The sequence below is a fragment of the Lontra canadensis genome, unplaced genomic scaffold, assembly GCF_010015895.1.
Source record: "Lontra canadensis isolate GAN:19392208 unplaced genomic scaffold, GSC_riverotter_1.0 scaffold21, whole genome shotgun sequence".
In the NCBI taxonomy this organism is placed as follows: Eukaryota; Metazoa; Chordata; class Mammalia; order Carnivora; family Mustelidae; genus Lontra; species Lontra canadensis.
In genome coordinates, this window is record NW_022631015.1 from 18,941,194 (window position 1) to 18,960,691 (window position 19,498).

General features: G+C 40.3%; 1 protein-coding gene across 4 annotated transcripts in view; it reads left to right on the forward strand.

Moving 5' to 3' along the window:
- Positions 1-694: 694 nt before the first annotated feature.
- The window catches only part of CDKAL1 (CDK5 regulatory subunit associated protein 1 like 1), a 628,275-nt gene continuing 609,471 nt past the window's right edge, over positions 695-19,498 (forward strand). The window contains exons 1-4 of one of the 4 annotated variants that reach the window (XM_032861630.1): positions 809-873; positions 1,569-1,607; positions 17,316-17,497; positions 19,047-19,159. In XM_032861630.1, coding sequence (XP_032717521.1) covers positions 17,328-17,497; positions 19,047-19,159 — 283 coding nt within the window. In that variant the 5' untranslated portion in view covers positions 809-873; positions 1,569-1,607; positions 17,316-17,327. Of the gene's footprint in view, positions 749-808; positions 874-1,552; positions 1,608-17,315; positions 17,498-19,046; positions 19,160-19,498 lie in introns of those variants that run through there. The other 3 variants (XM_032861633.1, XM_032861632.1, XM_032861631.1) reach the window with 3 other exon arrangements.

The following is a 19,498-nucleotide window of genomic DNA, read 5'->3' on the forward strand; positions in this document are numbered from 1 at the left end:
AAGTGGAGATGCTCTTTCAGTAAACAAGGTCAAGCAGTGTCCTGAGTAAGAAATAAAGTGAGAAAACACATGGAAGGCAACTAGGTCAGAATCAGTATACTCCATGAAAGTTCTTTCTGCTAAACTGCCTTTCAGTTTAGCTGCCTTCCAAGCCTTAAGAAAACCCCTTGCTTGGCGTTAAATGATCTATACTGTTTAATTCAACCGATCTTTGCCCTTTTCTACCCTCTTCTCCAATATGATCTCTTTTCACAAAAGGTTGAGGTAGAAAGTAAAATGTAATGAAAAGAATGGGTTCTTTCAGAGCTGGGCAAAATTGAATTCAGCACAGGGGACTGCTACTACTAGTATAGTAACTGCAGTCAAGTACGTACACTTCTTGTTTCCTCTTTTGTAAAATAACAATAACAATAAGAAGAAGTTGGGAGATAATGTTTATGTGAAGCGCTTAATACGGTGTCTGTCACGTAGTAAAAGCTCAGCAGAAGATACTATTAACTGATTTTAAGAACCTGAGGTTTTGGTGTCGATTTTCACTCTTGCAATCAAAGGAATTCCGACCGTAATCTTTACCAAAACAAGTTAGACCTGAACTCGCACTTTCAGCGATGATGCAATTTGACCTCTTCGGGCCACCGTCGCCGAGCATGCGCAAATAGACGTGGCGGGACGTATGTGTCATGGCGAGCTCCATCTGAAGGGTTTCCCGTAGCCGCAGAACAGCGTGTGCTTCTCTCTGTTTGGGCTGGTAAATTGTTTCCTGATCTCTGGCTCAGGGTGGCGGGTGGATCAGTGTGAGGCAGAGCGTGGCTAGAGCTTCTTTAATGGTGGAGCCTGTTTCTCCAGTTTCGGTCTTTCTCGGGCGGTTTGCTGGTTTGTTTCGTAGTTGAAAGGGGACTTGCCAGCTGGGGTCGGGGGGAATTGGGAGGCGGGGAGCGCTGCCAGAAGTGAGGACCGAGTCGTTGGCGTTAGATGCTGGAAGGGTGTAAGAAATATTTAAGGGGCCTCGTTCCTTATTGTCAAATCTAATTTCATTCGTTCTCCCACTTTCTGTGCCGAATTTGTGGGATGGGACAAGGCTTTCGCGGTTACGTAGCCTTTACAGATCTGTATTTCCTGAATTTAAACTGAAGTTGGCTAGAAGGGCCAATGTCTTGTGGTTTTTCAGTTTTGTTCCCTTTTACTCATAAAAACCTCCCTCTGAATCTCGGGACGACACGTGTTTTTCTCGTGGATGGTGATCTGTATACCTACCTCATTGCCTAGTTTCCGTTTTGTAGTTGGAATTACTCGAATAACGCAGACGTGTTGTAGTGCTGGGTTCGGGTGATGTTTATAACTGTGGCCAGACGCTCCACCACCGAAATGGCAAATAATGGTGGGTGTAAACACAACTGACGCGTAAGATCGGTACGAAGTTGGAAGTAGTGCGGAACATCATTCACCTTGCTGCACAAGGCAGTCTTTAATGAAGTCTAATCCCTTTTAGCTAGTCTTAAGGAGTTCTTAACTGTGGGTTTGTGAACTTGCTGGGAGCACGCTTTTTCTAATCCGTTTTTATTTTCCAGACTTCCCAGAGGATTTGAGAACAATTGCAGATAATCAAGGTACTCCTTTATTTCAAACTTTTTATGCTTCCATGAAGTGTTACACACATTAGAAAGTTCAGAAAGGCAGCCTAGTTTCTTAGTAATGTTGCCACCATCATTCTATGGAAATATCATTCTCTGCGTATCATGCTATATCACGAAATCTAAGAGACTTTTCATTCACTGTACTTTTCATCTACATTCAGAAGCACTGACATTGTTGGCCTCTTGGACATGTTCTCTTTGCCTTCTGTCACCTACAGATTTTCTCCCTTTTGGGTTGCTGCTTCTTGGTCTCTTTTATAGGCTGGTTCTCTTCCGTTTGGCAATTAAATTTGGACTCCCTTAAGGCTTGGTTCCTAATCCTTTTCTCTTTCTTTCTGGGTGGCCTAATCTACATCCTAGTGAATGCTGTTTTAATTAACTAATTTAATTTTAGCCATCCTAGTGGGTGTGGAGTGGTAGGTCATTGTGGTCTTGATTTGCATTTCCCTTATAGTTAATCATGTTGACATCTTTTCATGTGGTTGTTGGCCATTTGTACACCTTCTTTGGAGAAATATGTATTCATATCTTTTGTCACATTTTACATTGGGTTATTTGTCTTTTTATTGTTGACTTCGATAATTATTGCATTCTGATACTGGATGTTTATCAGACATATGATTTGCAAATATTTTCTCCCATTGTATGACCTGTCCTTTCACTTTCTTGATGGTGTCCTTTGAAGCCTAAGATTTTTTTAATTTTTATTAAAGATTTCATTTATTTATTTGTCAGAGAGAAAAGGAGAAAGGGAGTGCACGTGCAAGAGCACATAGTCAGGAGGAGGAGCAGGCAGAGGAAGAAGTGGGCTCCCTGATGAGGAGGGAGCCTGATGCAGGGCTTGGGTTTCAGGACCCCAACATCATGACCTGAGCCAAAGGCAGATGCTTAGCCCACTGAGCCACCCAGGCGCCCCTGCGTTAACATTCTTAAATGCCACTCTTGTAGATACTAATTCAGAATGGGACCTGGATATTTGGTACTATAAAAGCTCTCCTAATAAATCACACATGGAAATAATACTACTGTAGGATATTTCTTTTTTCTTCTCATCATTTTTAGTATATCCCTTTTTACTGATGATTTTTATTCCCTTTATCGAACTTGAATTCCTTTATCTTTTGAGAAAAAAGTTTATGATTCTGTTGTTACCTTTAAATATTGTCTTGCTTTCTTCTTAGTCCCAAACTTTCATTTCCTTATTACTCATTTATAAATTTCTGAGGGCTAACAATTCCTCCTACCAGCTTGTTGGAAGTAAAAACTTTATTGATGGGGCGCCTGGGTGGCTCAGTCGTTAAAGCCTCTGCCTTCGGCTCAGGTCATGATCTCAGGGTCCTGGGATCGAGTCCCGCATCAGGCTCTCTGCTTAGCAGGGAGCCTGCCTCCTCCTGTCTCTCTCTGCCTGCCTCTCTGCCTACTTGTGATCTGTCTGTCAAATAAATAAAAAAAAAAAACTTTAATAAAAAAAAAACCTATATTGATGAGTGAGATTTTTTTTTAAAGACTTTATTTATGTGACAAAGAGAGAGCACAAGCAGGGGGGGCCAGCAGGCAGAGGGAAAAGCAGGCTCCCTACTGAGTAAGGAGCCCGATGCATGAGCAGAGCCGAGGGCAGATGCTTAACCGACTTTGCCACCCAGGCGCCCAGAGTGAGATTGTTTTAACGTGCTTGTGATAAGCAGCCAGATTTACCATCCCCTGCTTTTGTATTTGTCTCCTTTGTTTCCCTGAAGTGAATTTCTAGAGACGGAATTGCTGGGCAAAGGATATATGTGTTTTAAAGTTTGGTAGGTATTGCTAGAAAGCCTTCCAGAAAGGATATACCAGTTTTACCATACTTTCAGCCAGCAGTAGGGCTTTTGTCAGTCTTCTTTTTTTTAAGCAGTGGGTGACAAAAAGTAATTTATTGTTTCAACACTTGCTGTTACTGTGCTCGAGCAGTAGTTCCGCTGCTTATTGGCTGTTTGCATTTCTTGCGTGCCAGTTTTTCCTTTATCCCTTTTTTCCTGGAGTGTCTTTATTTCTTAGCATAGCATTAGACTCTCACGTGGTCCGGGCTTTGCCAGTGAGGCGCAGCCATGGGGGAGCATGGTGCTGAGAGAAGGCCTGGGTTCTAAGTCTAGCTCTGTCGGCGCACAAATCTTTTTCTTTCTCTGGACTTCAGTTCTGTAAAAGGAGAGGCTTACCAATGTTTTCTTCTCCCCTCACTGTGGGATACTGTATGTCTACCATAGTAGGCCCATCTCATCTCTCTTTCTCTGTTCTCTTTCCCTTCTTTGGGTCCATACACAATGCTGTATGGGATGTTAAAAATGTAATTAAGAGGGGCACCTGGGTGGCTCAGTGGGTTAAGCCTCTGCCTTCGGTTCAGGTCATGATCCCAGGGTCCTGGGATCGAGCCCTGCATCGGGCTCTCTGCTCCGCGGAGAGCCCTGCATCGGGCTCTCTGCTTCCTCCTCTCTCTCTCTCTGCCTGCCTCTCTGCCTACTTGTGATCTCTGTCGGTCAAATAAATAAATAAATAAAATCTTAAAAAAAAAAAAAGACTCAGCCCAATTTTCAAAAAAAAAATATGTAATCAAGAAATATGGCTTTTAATTCAGAATCCTTCAGGCGTTCTTTAGTAACATTTGAAGGTACTATCTGGTCTTAGGTTTTGTCACTCACCTTATTTATTTCATGGACTAATAGCGATAGAAGAAACTTTGAGGGTTATTAGATATTTGCTTCAACTTCACATCCAGTGTCAGAATTTCCTCCTATGTTATAGAGAGACTAGCTAAATTTACCTTAAGCATTTTATTAATTCATTCACTCTGTCGACAAATACCATGTGCCTGCTCTGGGCGAGGCATTGTTACAGGTGTCCTAGATGCTGTGGTGAGAAAGAGGTAATGCCTTTTTTCCTTATGGAGCTTACACTGCAGTGAGAAAGATGGAATTATGTTCTGCAGTTATGGTGTCGGCGTAGAGATCATTGTGAGTGTGTGTGGGTGCTTGGTCTCTTTGTGGTTATTTTATTTCATTTGCCTGAGACTGAGGGAGAGAGAGAGAGCGAGAGTGAGAGCGCACGTATACACGCAAGGGGAGCAGCAGTCAGAGGGAGAGGGAGAAACAGACTCCCTGCTAAGCAGGGAGCCTGATGCAGGGCTCGATCCCAGGACTCTGGGATCATGACCTGAACCAAAGGCAGGCGCTTAACTGACCGAGCCACCCAGGCGTCCCTGTGTGGTTACTTTGGATGCGGTGGTTAGGAGAGGCCTCTCTGAGGAGGTGTCATTTGAAGAGAGAAGTGGCCAGCGAGCCATACAAATATTTGGGGCATGATATTTCCAGTCAGTAAAAAACAGGCGTGAAGACCTCCGAGTCAGAAATCGGTTTGGCATCCTTAGCGAATATGTAAAAGGTTTAGTATAGTTGGGACAGAGGGAGTAGCCAGGGGCCCTATCTTGTTAGACTTGGTCAACTACAGTAAAAAAAAAAAAAATTATTGAGAACCTGTGATGTGCTAGCTGCAGTGTTAGGCACTGCTGGGATAAAGCAGTGAACAGAGCACACAAAAACTTTTACCTTTGGGGCACCTGGGCGGCTCAGTTGCTTAAATGTCCAGCTCCCGATGTCGGCTCAGGTCATGGTCTCAGGTCATGTGATCGGGCCCTGTGGCCAGCTCTGCTGAGTGTAGAGCCTGCTTGGGATTCTCTCTCCCTCTGCCCTTCCCTGTTCCCATGCGCGCTTGTATCTTTCTCTCTCTCAGTAAAACAACCTTTACCTTCGTGGAGTACATGTTCTGGTAGAAAAAGATTAAAAATTAATGAGAACCTCTGAGTGGGTAATGAAGTTGCTGTGGTAAGGAGACAAGTCAGGGAAGGGGGAGAGCAAGTGTGTGTGTGTGTGTGTGTGTGTGAGAGAGAGAGTGAGAGAGAGTGCGCATGCGTGCACGGTGAGGTGGGAGTTGCTCATAATGGTTTCAGTGGTGACGTTTGAACAAAGTCCAGAAGGCATCCCAGACAAGGCTAAGACCGTGGGATGAGTGTGTACTGGTGGGTATGAGGAAGCTCGTGTGTTGAACGGAAGGAGAAGGGGGATGGTAGGAAAGAGGGTCAGAGAGGTGACAAGAGGCTGATCATACATGTCCTTGCAGATCTTTGCAGCGATTTGGTTTTTTTTTTTTTTTAAAGATTTTATTTATTTATTTGACAGACAGAGATCACAAGTAGGCAGAGAGGCAGGCAGAGAGAGAGGAGGAAGCAGGCTCCCCGCTGAGCAGAGAGCCCGATTCGGGGCTCGATCCCAGGACCCTGGGATCATGACCTGAGCCGAAGGCAGAGGCTTAACCCACTGACCCACCCAGGCGCCCCGCGATTTTGGTTTTTAACTGAGAGGGAATACCATTGGCAGTCTGAAGCTTGAGATGAAGTTAGGATTTAAAGGAACCCCTGGCTCCTGGTGCTGAAAATGTCCTTTGGGAATTAAGGGTTGACATAGGGAGACTAACTGGCAATAATCCATGCAAGATTCGATGTCTTGGGTGTTGTAAATAATGCTGCGGTAAACACAGGGGTGCATGTATCTTTGAGTTAGTGTTTTCCTTTTCCCTGTGTAAATGCCCAGTTCGTGGACATACTAGATCTTTTGGTGTTTCTGTTCTTAATTTTTTGAGGAACCTCCATGCTGTTTTCCATGGTGGCTGTACTAATTTACATTCCCTACCAGCAGTGCACAGAGTTCCTTTCTCTTCCTCTCCAGCATTTGTTCATTTTTGCCTTCTTGGTTTTAGACATTCTAGCAGGTGCGAGGTGATAGCTCATTGTGGTTTCAATTTGCATTTCCCTATAATTAATGATATTGAGCATTGTTTCATGTGTCTGTTGGCCATCTGTTTGTCTTAGGAAGAATATCTATCCAGGTCCTCTGCCCATTTTTTAATAGGCTTTTTCTTTCTTTCTTTTTTTTTTTTTTGGTGTTGAGTTGTATGTGCTTTTTACGTATTTTGTATATATTACCCCTTTTTGGATATATCACTTGTAAATATCTTCCCCATTCAATAGGTTGCCTTTTTGTTTCGTCGATGGTTTCCTTTGCTGTACAAAAGCTTTTTATTTGATTTAGTTCCAGTACTTTGTTTTTGCTTTTGTTTCTCTTGTCTTAGGGGATGAATCTAGAAACATAAGAGTCTTCCAAAACTGGATCGTGTCATCTGTGAATAATGACAGCTTAACTTCTTTACCAGTATGGATGTCACTTATGTTCTCTCGTCTGAGCTGTGGCTAGGACTTCCAGCACTGTGTTGAATAAAAGTGGCGAGAGTGGACACCCTTGTCTTGTTCCTGACCCTAAATTAGAGGGAAAGTTTTCACCATTGAGGATGATGTTGGCTGTGGGTTTTTCATATATGGCCTTTATTATGTTTTGGTATGTTCCCTCTAAATTCCATTTTGTTGAGAGTTTTTATCATGAATGGATGTTGAATTTTGTCATATACTTTTTTATATTATATCTATTGAGGTAGTATATGAATTTTATCCTTTGTCGTGTTGATGTGGTTCATGATGTGGATTGATAAAGGAGTATTGAATCATCCTCGCATCCTAGGAATAAATCCCATCTGATCAAGGTGAATGATCTTTTTAATGTATCGTTTTATGGGGTTTGCTAATATTTTGTTGAGAATTTTGCATCTATGTTCATCAGGGATATTGACCTGTAGTTCTTTTTTTGTGGTGTCTCTGGTTTTCATATCAGAGTAATGCTGGCCTCTTAGAATGTATTTGGAAGCTTTCCTTCCTCTTCTATTTTTTGGAATAGTTGGAGGAGAATAGGTATTAATTATTTATGTGTTAAGTGTCTGATAGAATTCACTCATGAGCCCAACTGGTCTTGTACTTTTATTTCTTGGTAGTTTTTTGATTACTGACTTAGTTTCATTACTTGTAGGTGGTCTATTCAGGTTATCTATTTCTTCTTGGTTCAGTTTTAGGAGATTATGTGTGTTTCTAGGAATATATCTATTTCTTTCTGGTTGTTCATTTTGTTGGCATACTGTTTTTCATAGTATACTCTTAAAACCCTTTGAATTTCTGTGGTATCAGTTGTTACTTCTCTCTTGTTTATTTATTTGGGTCCTTTTGCCTTTTTTCTCAGTGAGTTTCCATAAAGGTTTTTCACTTTTATTTTTTCAAAGAACCAACTCTTGGTTTTATTGATTTTTTTTTCCCCTATTGTTATTTTAGTCTCTGCAGCATTTATTTCTGTTCTGAGCTTTATTATATCCTTTCTTTTACTCATTTTGGGCTTTGCTCTTCTTTTTTTAGTTCCTTCAGGTATAAAGTTAGATTGAAATTTTTTTCTTGTTTCTTGAAGTAGGCCTGTATTGATACATACTTCCCTTTTAGAACTGTTTTTGCTGTGTCTCCTAGATTTTGAATTGTCTTTTCGTTTTCATTGGTCTTCATGTATTTTTAAAATTTTTTTTAAAGATTTTATTTATTTCTTAGAGTGAGTACACAAGCAGAGAGGGAGAAGTACTCCCACTGAGCAGGGAGCCCAAGATGGGGCTTGATCCCAGGACCCTGAGATCATGACCTGAGCAAAAGGCCGATGCTTAGCTGACTGAGCCACCCGGTGCCCTAAATTTCTTCTTTGATGACTCCTTTGGCCCATTGGTTGTCTAGTATCATGTTGTTTAGTCTCCCTGTGTTTATGTTTTTTCCAGTTTTTTTCCCCTTGTGATTTATTTCTAGTTTTGTACCATTGTAGTGAAAGATGCGTGGTATCATTTCAGTATTCTTAAATTTATTGAGGCTTGATTTTGGGCCAAATATGTCATCTATTCTGGAGAATGTTTCATGTGCACTTGGAGAGAAAGTGTATTCTGTGATCTTGGATGGATATCTGTTACGTCCATCTTGTCCATTGTGTCATTCAGATACATTGTTTCCTTCTTGATTTTCTGCGGCTGATCTATGCATTGCTGTAAGTGGGGTGTTAAAATCTCCTACTGTTATTGTATTACCTACCATTAATTTCTCTCTCTATGTCTATTAGTATTTGCTTTATCTATTCAGGTGCTGCTGTGTTGGGTACATAGATCCTTGCAATTGTTATATCCTCTTTTTGGATTGATCCCTTTATTATTATATAATGCCCTTTGTCTATTATTACAGACTTTATGTTGTTGAAGTATTGCTACCCCAGCTTTATTTATTTATTTTTTTGGCTTCCATATGCTTGGCAGATGTTTTCCATCCTTTTGCTTTCAGTCTGTTTATGTCTTTAGATCTGAGGTGAGTCTCTTATAGGTGACATATAGAAGAGTCTTTTTTTTTTTTTTTAAGATTTTATTTATTTATTTGAGGGGGAGGTGCAGAGGGAGAAGGACAAGTGGACTCTGCACCGAGCATGGAGCCTGACATGGGGTCCCGTTCTATGACCTTGAGATCATGACCTGTGCTGAAACCAAGAGTTGGACGCTCAATTGACTGAGCTACCCAGGCACCCCAGATGGGTCTTTAAAAAAAAAAATAAATAAAAAATAACATTCTTTGTGTCTTTTGTTTGGAGCATTTAGGTCATTTACATTTAAAGTGGTTATTGATAGGTGTGTACTCATTGCCATTTAAAAAATTTTTTTTTCTGGTTGTTTTTGTAGTTTTTCCTTCCTTTCTTCTCTTGCTCTCTTTCTTTGAGATTGGTATAGATCTATAGCGTTTTGTTCGGCTTTCTTTCTCTTTGTTTTTTGTGTATCTCTCATGGGTTTGTGGTTACCATGAGGTTCATAAATAACATACTAAGTAAAGAGCAGTTCATATTAATTTGATGGTCATTTAAGTTCAAACACAGTCTGAAAAGGACAGAAAAAAAAAATCTTTTTCCTTTCTCTTTTTCCTCTTCTCTTTTTACTCCCTGCTCCACATTTGTATATATGTTGTCATATTTTAACAACTTTTTCCTATGTCTAATTATGTCTATTTCTTTTCCACTTAAAGAAGTTCCTTTAACATTTTTCTTAAGGCTGGTTTAGTGGTGATAAACTCCTTTATCTGTTGTTTGTGTGGGAAACTCTTTATCTTCCTTTAAATCTGAATGATAATCTTGCCTGGTAGAATATCCTTGGTTGTGGGCTTTTTCCTTCAGCACTTTGAGTATATCATGCCTTCCTCTTCTGGACTGCAAAATTTCTGTTGAACAATCAGCTGATAGCCTTACCTTGATTCCCTTTTAGGTGACTTTTTGTTTCTCTCTTGCTGCTTTTAGGATTATCCCTTTATCTTCAACCTTTGACATTTTAATTATTATGTGCTGTGGTATGAACCTCCTTGGGTTCTTTTTTTTTTTTTTGGAACTCTCTGCTCTTTGGACTTGGATGTCTATTTCCCTCCTTAAGTTAGGGAAGTTTTCAGTTATTCAAACAAGTTTTCTGTACCTTTCTCTCTTTTTCTTCTGGGACCCCTCTAATGTGAATGTTTGTTCACTTCATGTTATCCAAGGGATCTCTTAATATTTTCTCCTTTTATAAGAACTCTTTTCTCATTGCTGTTCAGCTCGTGTGCTCTTCATTATCCTGTCTTCCAGATTGCTGATATGTTCTTCAGATCCTCTAACCTACTGTTGATTCCATCAGTGTGTTTTTTTATTTCAGTTATTGTATTTTTCAGCTTGGATTGGTTCTTTTAGTATTTTCTATCTTTATATGGAAGGTTTCACTGAGTTCCTCTATTCTTTTTTTGAGCCCACTTTGTATCTTTATGATCATTACATTAAATTCTTTATTAAGCATTTTGCTTAAGTCAGTTGCATTTAATTCTTTTACTGAGTTTTTTTCCTTTTTTTTTTTTTTCTTTTGGAGCATATTCCTCTATCTCCCCATTTTTCTTGACCTTTGTGTTTGTTTCTATGAATTAGGCAAAAGGGTTCCTTCTCCAAAAGTTGAAAGAAAGATGACCCCTATGCAGACCGTGTATTCTTGCAGACTTTTGCTGACTGGCTGGAGCTGTGGCTATATGTGCTTAGTTACTCTTTTAAACTGTGGCTTTTTACAGAAAGGATAAAGAACAAACATTTTAAAGGAAAAGAAATTAATAAAAGAAAAGAAAAAAAAAGAAAAAAAGATGAAAAAAGAGAAGGAAAAAAAGAACAAAACCAAAAAGAAAAAAATATAAGCTAGATAAGTCAAATTTTACAAAGATAAACAGTAAAAATTAAAACAGACACACACACACAAAACACAAAACTGCAGCCTATTTGCTTTGCCTCAGCACCACAGGATGCTGGTTTGGGCTTGTGGACCCTGGGCTTGCTGAGGTCACAAGCTCCCTGTGACGACTGGACCTGCCAGTTACAGCTTTGGGACCCTCCAGTTATGGTGTTGGAATCTATCTCTTAGGGGCAGCCAGACCCTTCTTCAGTTTGTCTTTTGAGGTGAGGAGGGAGAGAGAATTCCTGTAGTTCCTTGGCCTTTTTAAACCCAGGCTTTTTTTGTGTGTGTCCCGGTACATCTAGGGCTGATGTGAGCTTATGGACCCTGGGCTTGCTGAAGTCGCAGTCTCACTGGGAGGCTTGGATCTGTCCATCATGGAGTCGGGACCCTGTTCTGGTCTTGGCTTTTAAGGTGGGGTGGGAGCATCAACTGTAGTCCCCCACCTCCTCTGACCTGGAGAGGTTTTCCTGTAGCTCCTCTGCTGCTTGGCAGAGTTTTAGGGTTGTTGCTTTTTCATGCTAGTTGCTCTTTTTAAAAATTTTTTTTTTAAAGATTTTATTGATTTGAGAGCAAGCGAGAGTGGTGGAGCAGGAGCGGGAGAGGGGCAGAGGCAGGAGGGGGAGAAGCAGGCTCCCTGTGGAGCCTGATGCGGGACTTGATCCCAGGATCCCGGGATCATGACCTGAGCCAAAGACAGATGCTTAACTGACTGAGCCGCCCCGGTGCTCTTGCTAGTTGCCCTTTTAAACCATGTTTTTATTTTTTTATTTTTCCTGTGTCCAAGGACAGAGGGATCTGTTCCTCGTCCTTTAGTACTGTCCCTTCCTTCCCACTGCAGTTCACAGTGTTGGAGGTGGGGGTTCCCTCTGTTGCTGTGTCTTTGTCTCTCTTGCTCTTCTCCTGCCGTGCCGTCTGTGGTGGTTCCACACTTGCTCACTCGCTCTCTGTTCCTAGGAGGAGGAGTTCTATTAATAGGTGTAATTTGGTGTGTTCTGCGGAGGAGGTGAGCTTAGAGTCTTTCTACAGCACCATCTTGAGTTGGAACTCACAGGAGTTTTTCTTCTTCTTCTTTTTTTTTTTTTAAGTTTTTATTTAAATTCCATTGAGTTAGGGCGCCTGGGTGGCTCAGTTGGTTAGGCGGCTGCCTTTGGCTCGGGTCATGATCCTGGAGTCCCTGGATCGAGTCCCGCATCGGGCTCCCTGCTCAGCGGAGAGTCTACTTCTCACTCTGACCCTCTCCCTTCTCATGCACGCCCTCTCTCTCTCTCAGTCTCTTTCTCTCAAATAAATAAATAAATCTTTAAATTCCATTGAGTTAACATACAGTGTAATACTAGTTGCAGGGGTACCGTAGAGTGATTCAACACTTCTGCACATCACTGGAGCTCATCACAAGTGCCCTCCCTAATCCCCATCACCTACTCTCCCCTCCCCTCTGGAAACCATCAGTGTGTTCTCTAGAGTTAAGAATCTGTTTCTTGGTTTGTCTTCTTATCTCTTTTTTAAATCCTTTGCTTGTTTGTTTGTTTGTTTTTTTTCTTAAATCCCACATATGAGTGAAATCATATGGTATTCATCTTTCTCAGACTGACTTATTTCCCTCAGTATCATAGGCTCTAGCTCCATCCACATTGTTGCAAATGGACAAGGAGTTTTTCTTTGAGGCAGAGGGATATGATTGAGGTAGTACGGGGAGCAAGCAGAGTCCAGATACAGTAGGAGAAATAACATCGTGTTTGTTCAGCGGGCGGAATAACATCATGTTTATATGTAGATAGTAATGATTCGGTACGGAGGTAGTGATGTTGCAGGAAGAGGAGTGATTGCTGGGAGGCTGTGCTTGAGTAAGTCAGAGTGGAAGGATTGTTCTTGGTTGGGGGGCGGTGGACCGTTGACTTACAGGAACATATTGGCAGGCAGAGTACATGGGCAGAGAAGCATTTCCCTGTAAAAGAAGGAAGTCCTCCATCTGTGCAGAATGTGGGAAGGGATCTGAGGGTCTGCTTCATTCAGGCCTTCTGTTTTTGGTACCATCTTTAGCCTCATTAAGAGGAGATCTGTGAGAAATTAATTTTCGGAAAACTCCTAAGATAAATGAGTTTTAGGCTCTTTACTGCAGCTTTTCACAGTCTTTGGTCTACTAATGAATACTGGGGGTCTGTAAGGAGGCAGAGTTTCCCAAATTTATTTGACCACAGAACCATTTTTTCCCACTGATCGTTCGTATTTGAAATAAATAGAACCAATTTCAGAAAGACTAACCTAGTTTATTTCTCCTTCCCTAATTTGCTGAGTTGGCCAGGGTTCTTCTTTGCAAGAGCAGAAAACCCAATTTAAACTAATTTAAGCCGCAGAGGGAATTTACTGGCTCACATAACTGGGCAGAACAGGCTTTTGATCCAGGTGTTTAAATACTGTCAGTGTTCTCTCTCCAGCCCCCATTACGCTTCGTTCCCTAGGCAGTTTCTGCCCTATGGCGGGCAACATGGCCCCCAGCATCCTCAGTCTGACATCTTCCCTACTTAGCCACTTCAGTGAAAGGGAAGCCGTCTCTCCTGTTAGCTCTGGCATAGAAGTATTCTTTTTTTTTCTTTTTTTAGATTTTTATTTATTTGACAGAAATCACAAGTAGGCAGAGAGGCAGGTAGAGAGAGAGGAGGAAGCAGTCTCCCCGCTGAGCAGAGTCTGATGCGGGGCTCAATCCCAGGATCCTGGGATCATGACCTGAGCCGAAGGCAGAGGCTTTAACCCACTGAGCCACCCAGGTGCCCGTGGCACAGAAGTATTCTTGATGGTTTCCAGTGATCGGGCTTGTCACGTCCATCCCTGAACCACTTATTGTGGTCGGGAGATGGGTCACTTTAAAGGCTTGAGTCCTTGGCCGCATTCCTGTGTCTAGGGAAGGAGGAGTGATAGGCAGGCCCACCAGGACAATGCGGTATACATGTTAACCACATTTTAACCAATCTTTAGTAGATTATTTTTAATCTTTTGCTGTTACTACCAGTGTAGAACTATCTTTGAACACAGGTTTGTCTGATTTACTGGGCATAATTTGTTACAGTTGTATAGAGTCTGTTACAGTAAAGAGCACAAAATGATCCTGGTGGGAAACTGCTCATTTAATTGAAAGTTGTTCATGGGAGGATGAGGCAAGAGAAGAGAGGGAAGATTTGTCTGAGAGGCTTGAGCCCGACAGGGAGTATTAGGATCCTCAACACTGGTTTGGGCAACCCGGATGCGGACTAGTGGTCGTTCGGTATACCTACATCACGTAGGCATTCGAGGCTACATGAAGTAGCAAATGGGCTTGGGCTCCTTGGGTAAGTTAGCTCTTTGTGTTTCAGGTGGCTCTTTAAAGTGAGAACAGTAACACCACCAAACTCATGGAGGTGCAGATGCTTAATGAATGACCCCGTGAAGCACTTCTTCATAAGTGTAGTAGTAGTATTCAGTCAGTGCACTCAGCGTATATTCCTTTTTCTTTCCAGATAACTTTTTTCTTAATTATTTTATTTTCACATAATTATAGATTCACTTTCAGTAATAAAAATTATGTGGAGATGCTATAAGGTTTATCCAGTTTTCCCCAGTGGTAACATCTTGCGAAACTGTAATATAGTATCACTGCAGGGGCACTGACATTGACAGAGTCAGGATGGAGAACATTTCCATCACTCCCAAGGATCGCTCCTGTTGCCTTTCGATAATTACATTCATTTCTCCCCTGTCCTCCTCTGCTTAACCCCTGCTAACCTCTGTTGTGTTCCCTATTTCTGTAATTTTGTTACTTCAGTCTCAAATATGTTCTATAAATACAACCATGAGTATGTAACCTTTCGGGCATGGCTCGCTCCACTCATTATCATTCCCTGGAGACTGAACCAGGTGCTGTGGGTACCGGTCGTAGGTGTTGTGTTGCTGGGTGTTGTGTGGTATGCGGGTGCTAGAGCCTGTTTGCCTGTACCACCCACTGAGGGGCATCTAGGTGTTTGCAGGTTTCGCCTACTACAAAGAAACATTGGTGCTGTCACCATTTGAGTTGAGGCTTTACATGTCTTTATTTCTCTTGGATAAACCCTCAAATGTAATTGCAGGGTTACGTGGTCGTCACATGATTAGTTTTTTAAGAAAATGCCAAACTGTTTTCCAGAGTGGCTGTGCCATTTTATGTTCCCACTAGGAGTGTGTGAGTGATCCAGTTTCTCTCCGTCCTTGTAGGCTTTAATGGTCTCGCTGGTTTGTCCTGTAGCCATTCCGATAGGTACGTGTAGTGATACCTTACTGTGGTTTGGGTTTGTATTTCTCTGGTGATGAGTAATGTGGGCCCTCTTTAAATGTGCTTATTTGTCCTCTCTGTATCCTCTTAGGTGAAATGACTTTATGTTCTTTGTCCATTTACTAATTGTATTTTTTTTAACATTTTTTTTTTCTTTAAAGATTTTAATTTTAAGTGATCTCTGCCCTCAACATGGGGCTTGAACTCACAACCTTGACATCAAGAATTGCACGCTCCACCAGCTGAAGCAGCCAGGGACCTCTTTACTATTGTGTTTTGAATTCTAGATACCATCCTTTGTCAGATAGGTGGTTTGCAAACATTCTCTCCCACTCAGTAGCTTGACTTCTTACCTTCTCAAAGGGGTCTTTTGCAGAGCAAAGGTTTAAAATTTTGGTGATGTCTGGATTTATTAATTTTTCTTTTTATGGTTGCACTTTGGTGTCAGGTCTAAGAATTCTTCACCTAGCTCTAAGTCTAGAAGATTTTCTCTTACGATTTTTCCCAAAAGCTTACAGTGTTTACATTTAAGTTCATGATACATTTTAAGTTAATTTTTGTGTAAACTATGAAATAGATTGAGGTTCATTATTTTGGTCTATAAACGTCCCGTTGCTCCAGCACTAATAGAAAAATTTATCTTTCTTTCATTGAATTGCTTGTGTACTTTCATGAAAAATCCCTTGGGCATATTTGTGTGGGTCGTTTGCAGGTCTCTGTTCTCTTCTCTTGATTCGTATTTCTGTTCTTCCTCCAATGCCACATAGTCTCGATTACTGTTTCTGTATAATAGAGTCTGAAAATTGGGCAGCCCAGTTCCTCCCACTATTTCTTTTTCACAATTATTTCAGATATTTTAATTTTTTTTAATCTTCCCGGATGAATTTTGGAACAGTCTTATCTATGTCCATGAGACATCTTGCTGGGATTTTGATAGGAATTTGATTTTACACTTGTTTACCAGTTTGGTTTTCACTAAGTGGGCGGGGAGGGCCTGGAGGTTCTTTACTGGTGGGTTGGCTGGTTTGAAAGTCCAGAGTCCCTACTCTGGTTCTGTCCTGCTGGAGTGTTTTGGGGTACCTCATTACAGCAGTAGAAGTCAAGAGGTGGGACTCCAGTTTTGTGTTTTGTGGGACTTTTTATGTTTTGTTTTATGGAGTAGAATGGTTATTGTCTGAAAATTTTCGTCTCGCTAGGCCACACCTTTTCTGGTTCTTTGCAAAGAGAACAGTCTTTTGGGGGGGCTTTTATTGTCTGCATCTGTTGGGCTGCTGGCTTCTTCAGCTTCAAGTCTGGGATATAGAAGGCAAAAGAAACCCCAAGCGACTCACCGTTGTGTTGTTCCTTGGGTTCCCAGGTCCCTAGCCAGTTTACCTCTTCCTCTCTGCCTTTCAAAGTCTTCTAATGTTTATTTTATATATAATCTCCCTAGTTTTAGTTGTATTTAGTGGGAGGAGGGAGGGAAAAGTATGTCTGTGCTGTCTTCCTGGAAGCTGTATCCACATTTTTCTTAATTTCAAACATTTTGAACTTTCAGTAAAGTAGAATTGGATAAGGAACACCAACACACCTATGTCTTAGATTTAGGACTTGTAAATGTTTTCCATATATCTTATCTATTTTTATTGTTTTAAAGTAAATTATAGGCATAATGATATATAACCTCCAAATACTTAATAAGCATCTCTAAGAAGATTTTCTAAAAATAATAAATAAAAAGTAAACTCATGTATACAGTGTCAGAAATAAGATTTTTAAATGTAAGGACAGTACTTTACGTCTAATGATTTACAGCCATACTGTAGTATTACCTAACACCCACTTCATATTCTGATGTTCCTAGTTGTCCCCAAAATGTCTTACAGCTGGTTGGACAAAGTATGATATTATCAAGAACGTGAATTACCTTTAGTTGTTAGGCTTTTGAGTCTTCTTTAACCATGAATAGTCCCTTTCTTACTTTTTTCTCTGAGATACTGATCTGTTGAGGGGATAGATCACTTGAACTTTGGGATATCCCATTATCAGTAGGATTTATCTGATTGTTTCCTTGTGTTTCTTTATCTTTTTTGTTTTTTGTAAACCTAAGGTTAAATGTAAAGGCTTTATTAGACTCGAGATCAGCGGGAATATTTTATAGGTGATACTCGGTTAAACAGATTTCTGAGGGACTCATGTGCTGCTGTCGTTTATAACTTTCTTAGATAATAGAGAAGATGCCTTCTGCATCCTGCGACATACTACTGGATGACATAGAAGATATCGTGTCACAGGGAGATTTAAAGCCACAAGATAGGCATTCTGCACGAAAGCACGTTGTTCCAAAGGCACGAAAGCGAAACACCCAAAAATATTTGCAAGAGGAAAACAGTCCACCAAGTGATAGGTAAGCTCTTGTTTTGAAATTATATTCAGTATGCTCAGGGAAGAAACTGGTACTGCCGGATGTGATATACATAATGTCTCTTTCTGAAAGTCTTTTGAACTCTTGAGAGCAGATATGTAGATTTATATTTTTATTTGAATGGTTTTAAATTTAGCAAAATAATTGCTTAAGAAAGAAAAGGTTGTGAGATGGTGTATTTCTTGAAGATAGGGCCAAGGGCATTATTTGACACAAACAGCATCTCCGCCCCCCCCCCCCGCCCCCCCGCCCCCCGCCCCAGCCCCTGCTCCACTGACCCAGGATCTTTGATTCCACTACTGTGGTTGGTATAGAATCTTGTGTTACTTCCAAATTCAAACTTTTCCTGGAATTTTGAATTCTTGAGATGGTGGTTTGTTGGTTTGGGTACTTCATTTTTCTTAACAAATTTACAAGTACTTATGGATCAGCTAAAGGCGTTGGGCACAAATAAATTCATGCTGTTTTATTATGTTAGGTCTGTAGAGTGAAATTCTAAGACAAACTAGCCAGAAAGGGTTATGCAGTTGTTATGGCTTTAATATGCTTACATTTGTTTAGCTAGTAAATTGTTGAAAGTTTTAATACACTTGGTTATTTTGTTTGGATCAGTAAGCTTTTAAAATCTGTGAATTTAAACTGTCCTTATATCTTAACGACTGAAGTTTATCAAATTTGCTTTGAATGTCTTTAAGGTAATTTCTGTTTAATTTCAAGTTATTAGGGCAGTCCAAGTTGAAAGTCCTTTTTTTCCCTTCCTAAAAATATTACATTTTTATAACTCTATATATGGGATATTTTTAATTCTGCTATAGGGTGATAGTTTTTCTGTTTTGAGTCAGCTGCTTATATGTTAGTTATAAAGATTGTAACTATTATATAGGAGTCAGTGAGCAGGTAGATATACTTAGTTTTTCTTTCTTTGCTTCTGTTGCTAGAACCATTTTCTTTGCTGTTGTTATTTGTATTACCTTTCTATGAGTTTAACTTTGCGATAGTACATTAGTAGTACCGAATTTAAAATACAGTTCTGAGCAAAAGGAGATCTTGTTATGTAGAGAGACTTAATTTAAAATATAATTCAGAGAAAAAGGAGATCTAATTTTTTTTTTTTTAAGATTTTATTTGTTTATTTGATAGAGATCACAAGTAGAGAGGCAGACAGAGAGAGAGAGGAAGGGAAGTAGGCTCCCCGCTGAGCAGAGCCCGATGCAGGACTTGATCCCAGGACCCTGGGATCATGACCTGAGCCGAAGGCAGCGGCTTAACCCACTGAGCCACCCAGGCGCCCTGAGATCTAATTTTATATAGAGAGTCTTAACTCAGAATCCCGTGGTTATTTTATTTTGATTATAGACTTGGTGTAGCAATTGATTGTGGATTAAGTTGGTGTATTTCATGAACAGATTGTGAATAGGTTGTTGTGTGTTTTTGAATGATATGCTCAGAAATCATCTTGTGTTTTTTTTTGTTCCAAAAATCCCTTGATGAGACTTACTTTTTTTTTTTTTTTTGATGGATTTTTTTGTAGCACCATTCCAGGCATACAGAAAATTTGGTTGCGAACATGGGGTTGTTCTCATAATAATTCTGATGGAGAATATATGGCTGGACAACTAGCTGCTTATGGATATGAAATTACAGGTAATGAGATCTGTAATGCATTTTATTGAATGAATGTTTCAGAGCTAATTTTTTCAGAGATATGTATTTTAGTGTCAACAGTTAAAGCATATTTTAACGTAATTTAATGATAAGGCAAAACAAAATGATAGCTATTACACATTGTCTGGATAATTAAAGATATCCTATTTTAAAAGTACTTCCAAAAACTATTTTGAAATGAATTTAGGCTTACAGAAAAGTAGTAAATTTAGAGTTTGCATATGTCTATTATCCAGCTTCCTCTAATATTAACATCTTACATAATTCTACTGTGTTTAATAAACTGGGCAGTTAACATTAGAGCAATACGCTTACTTA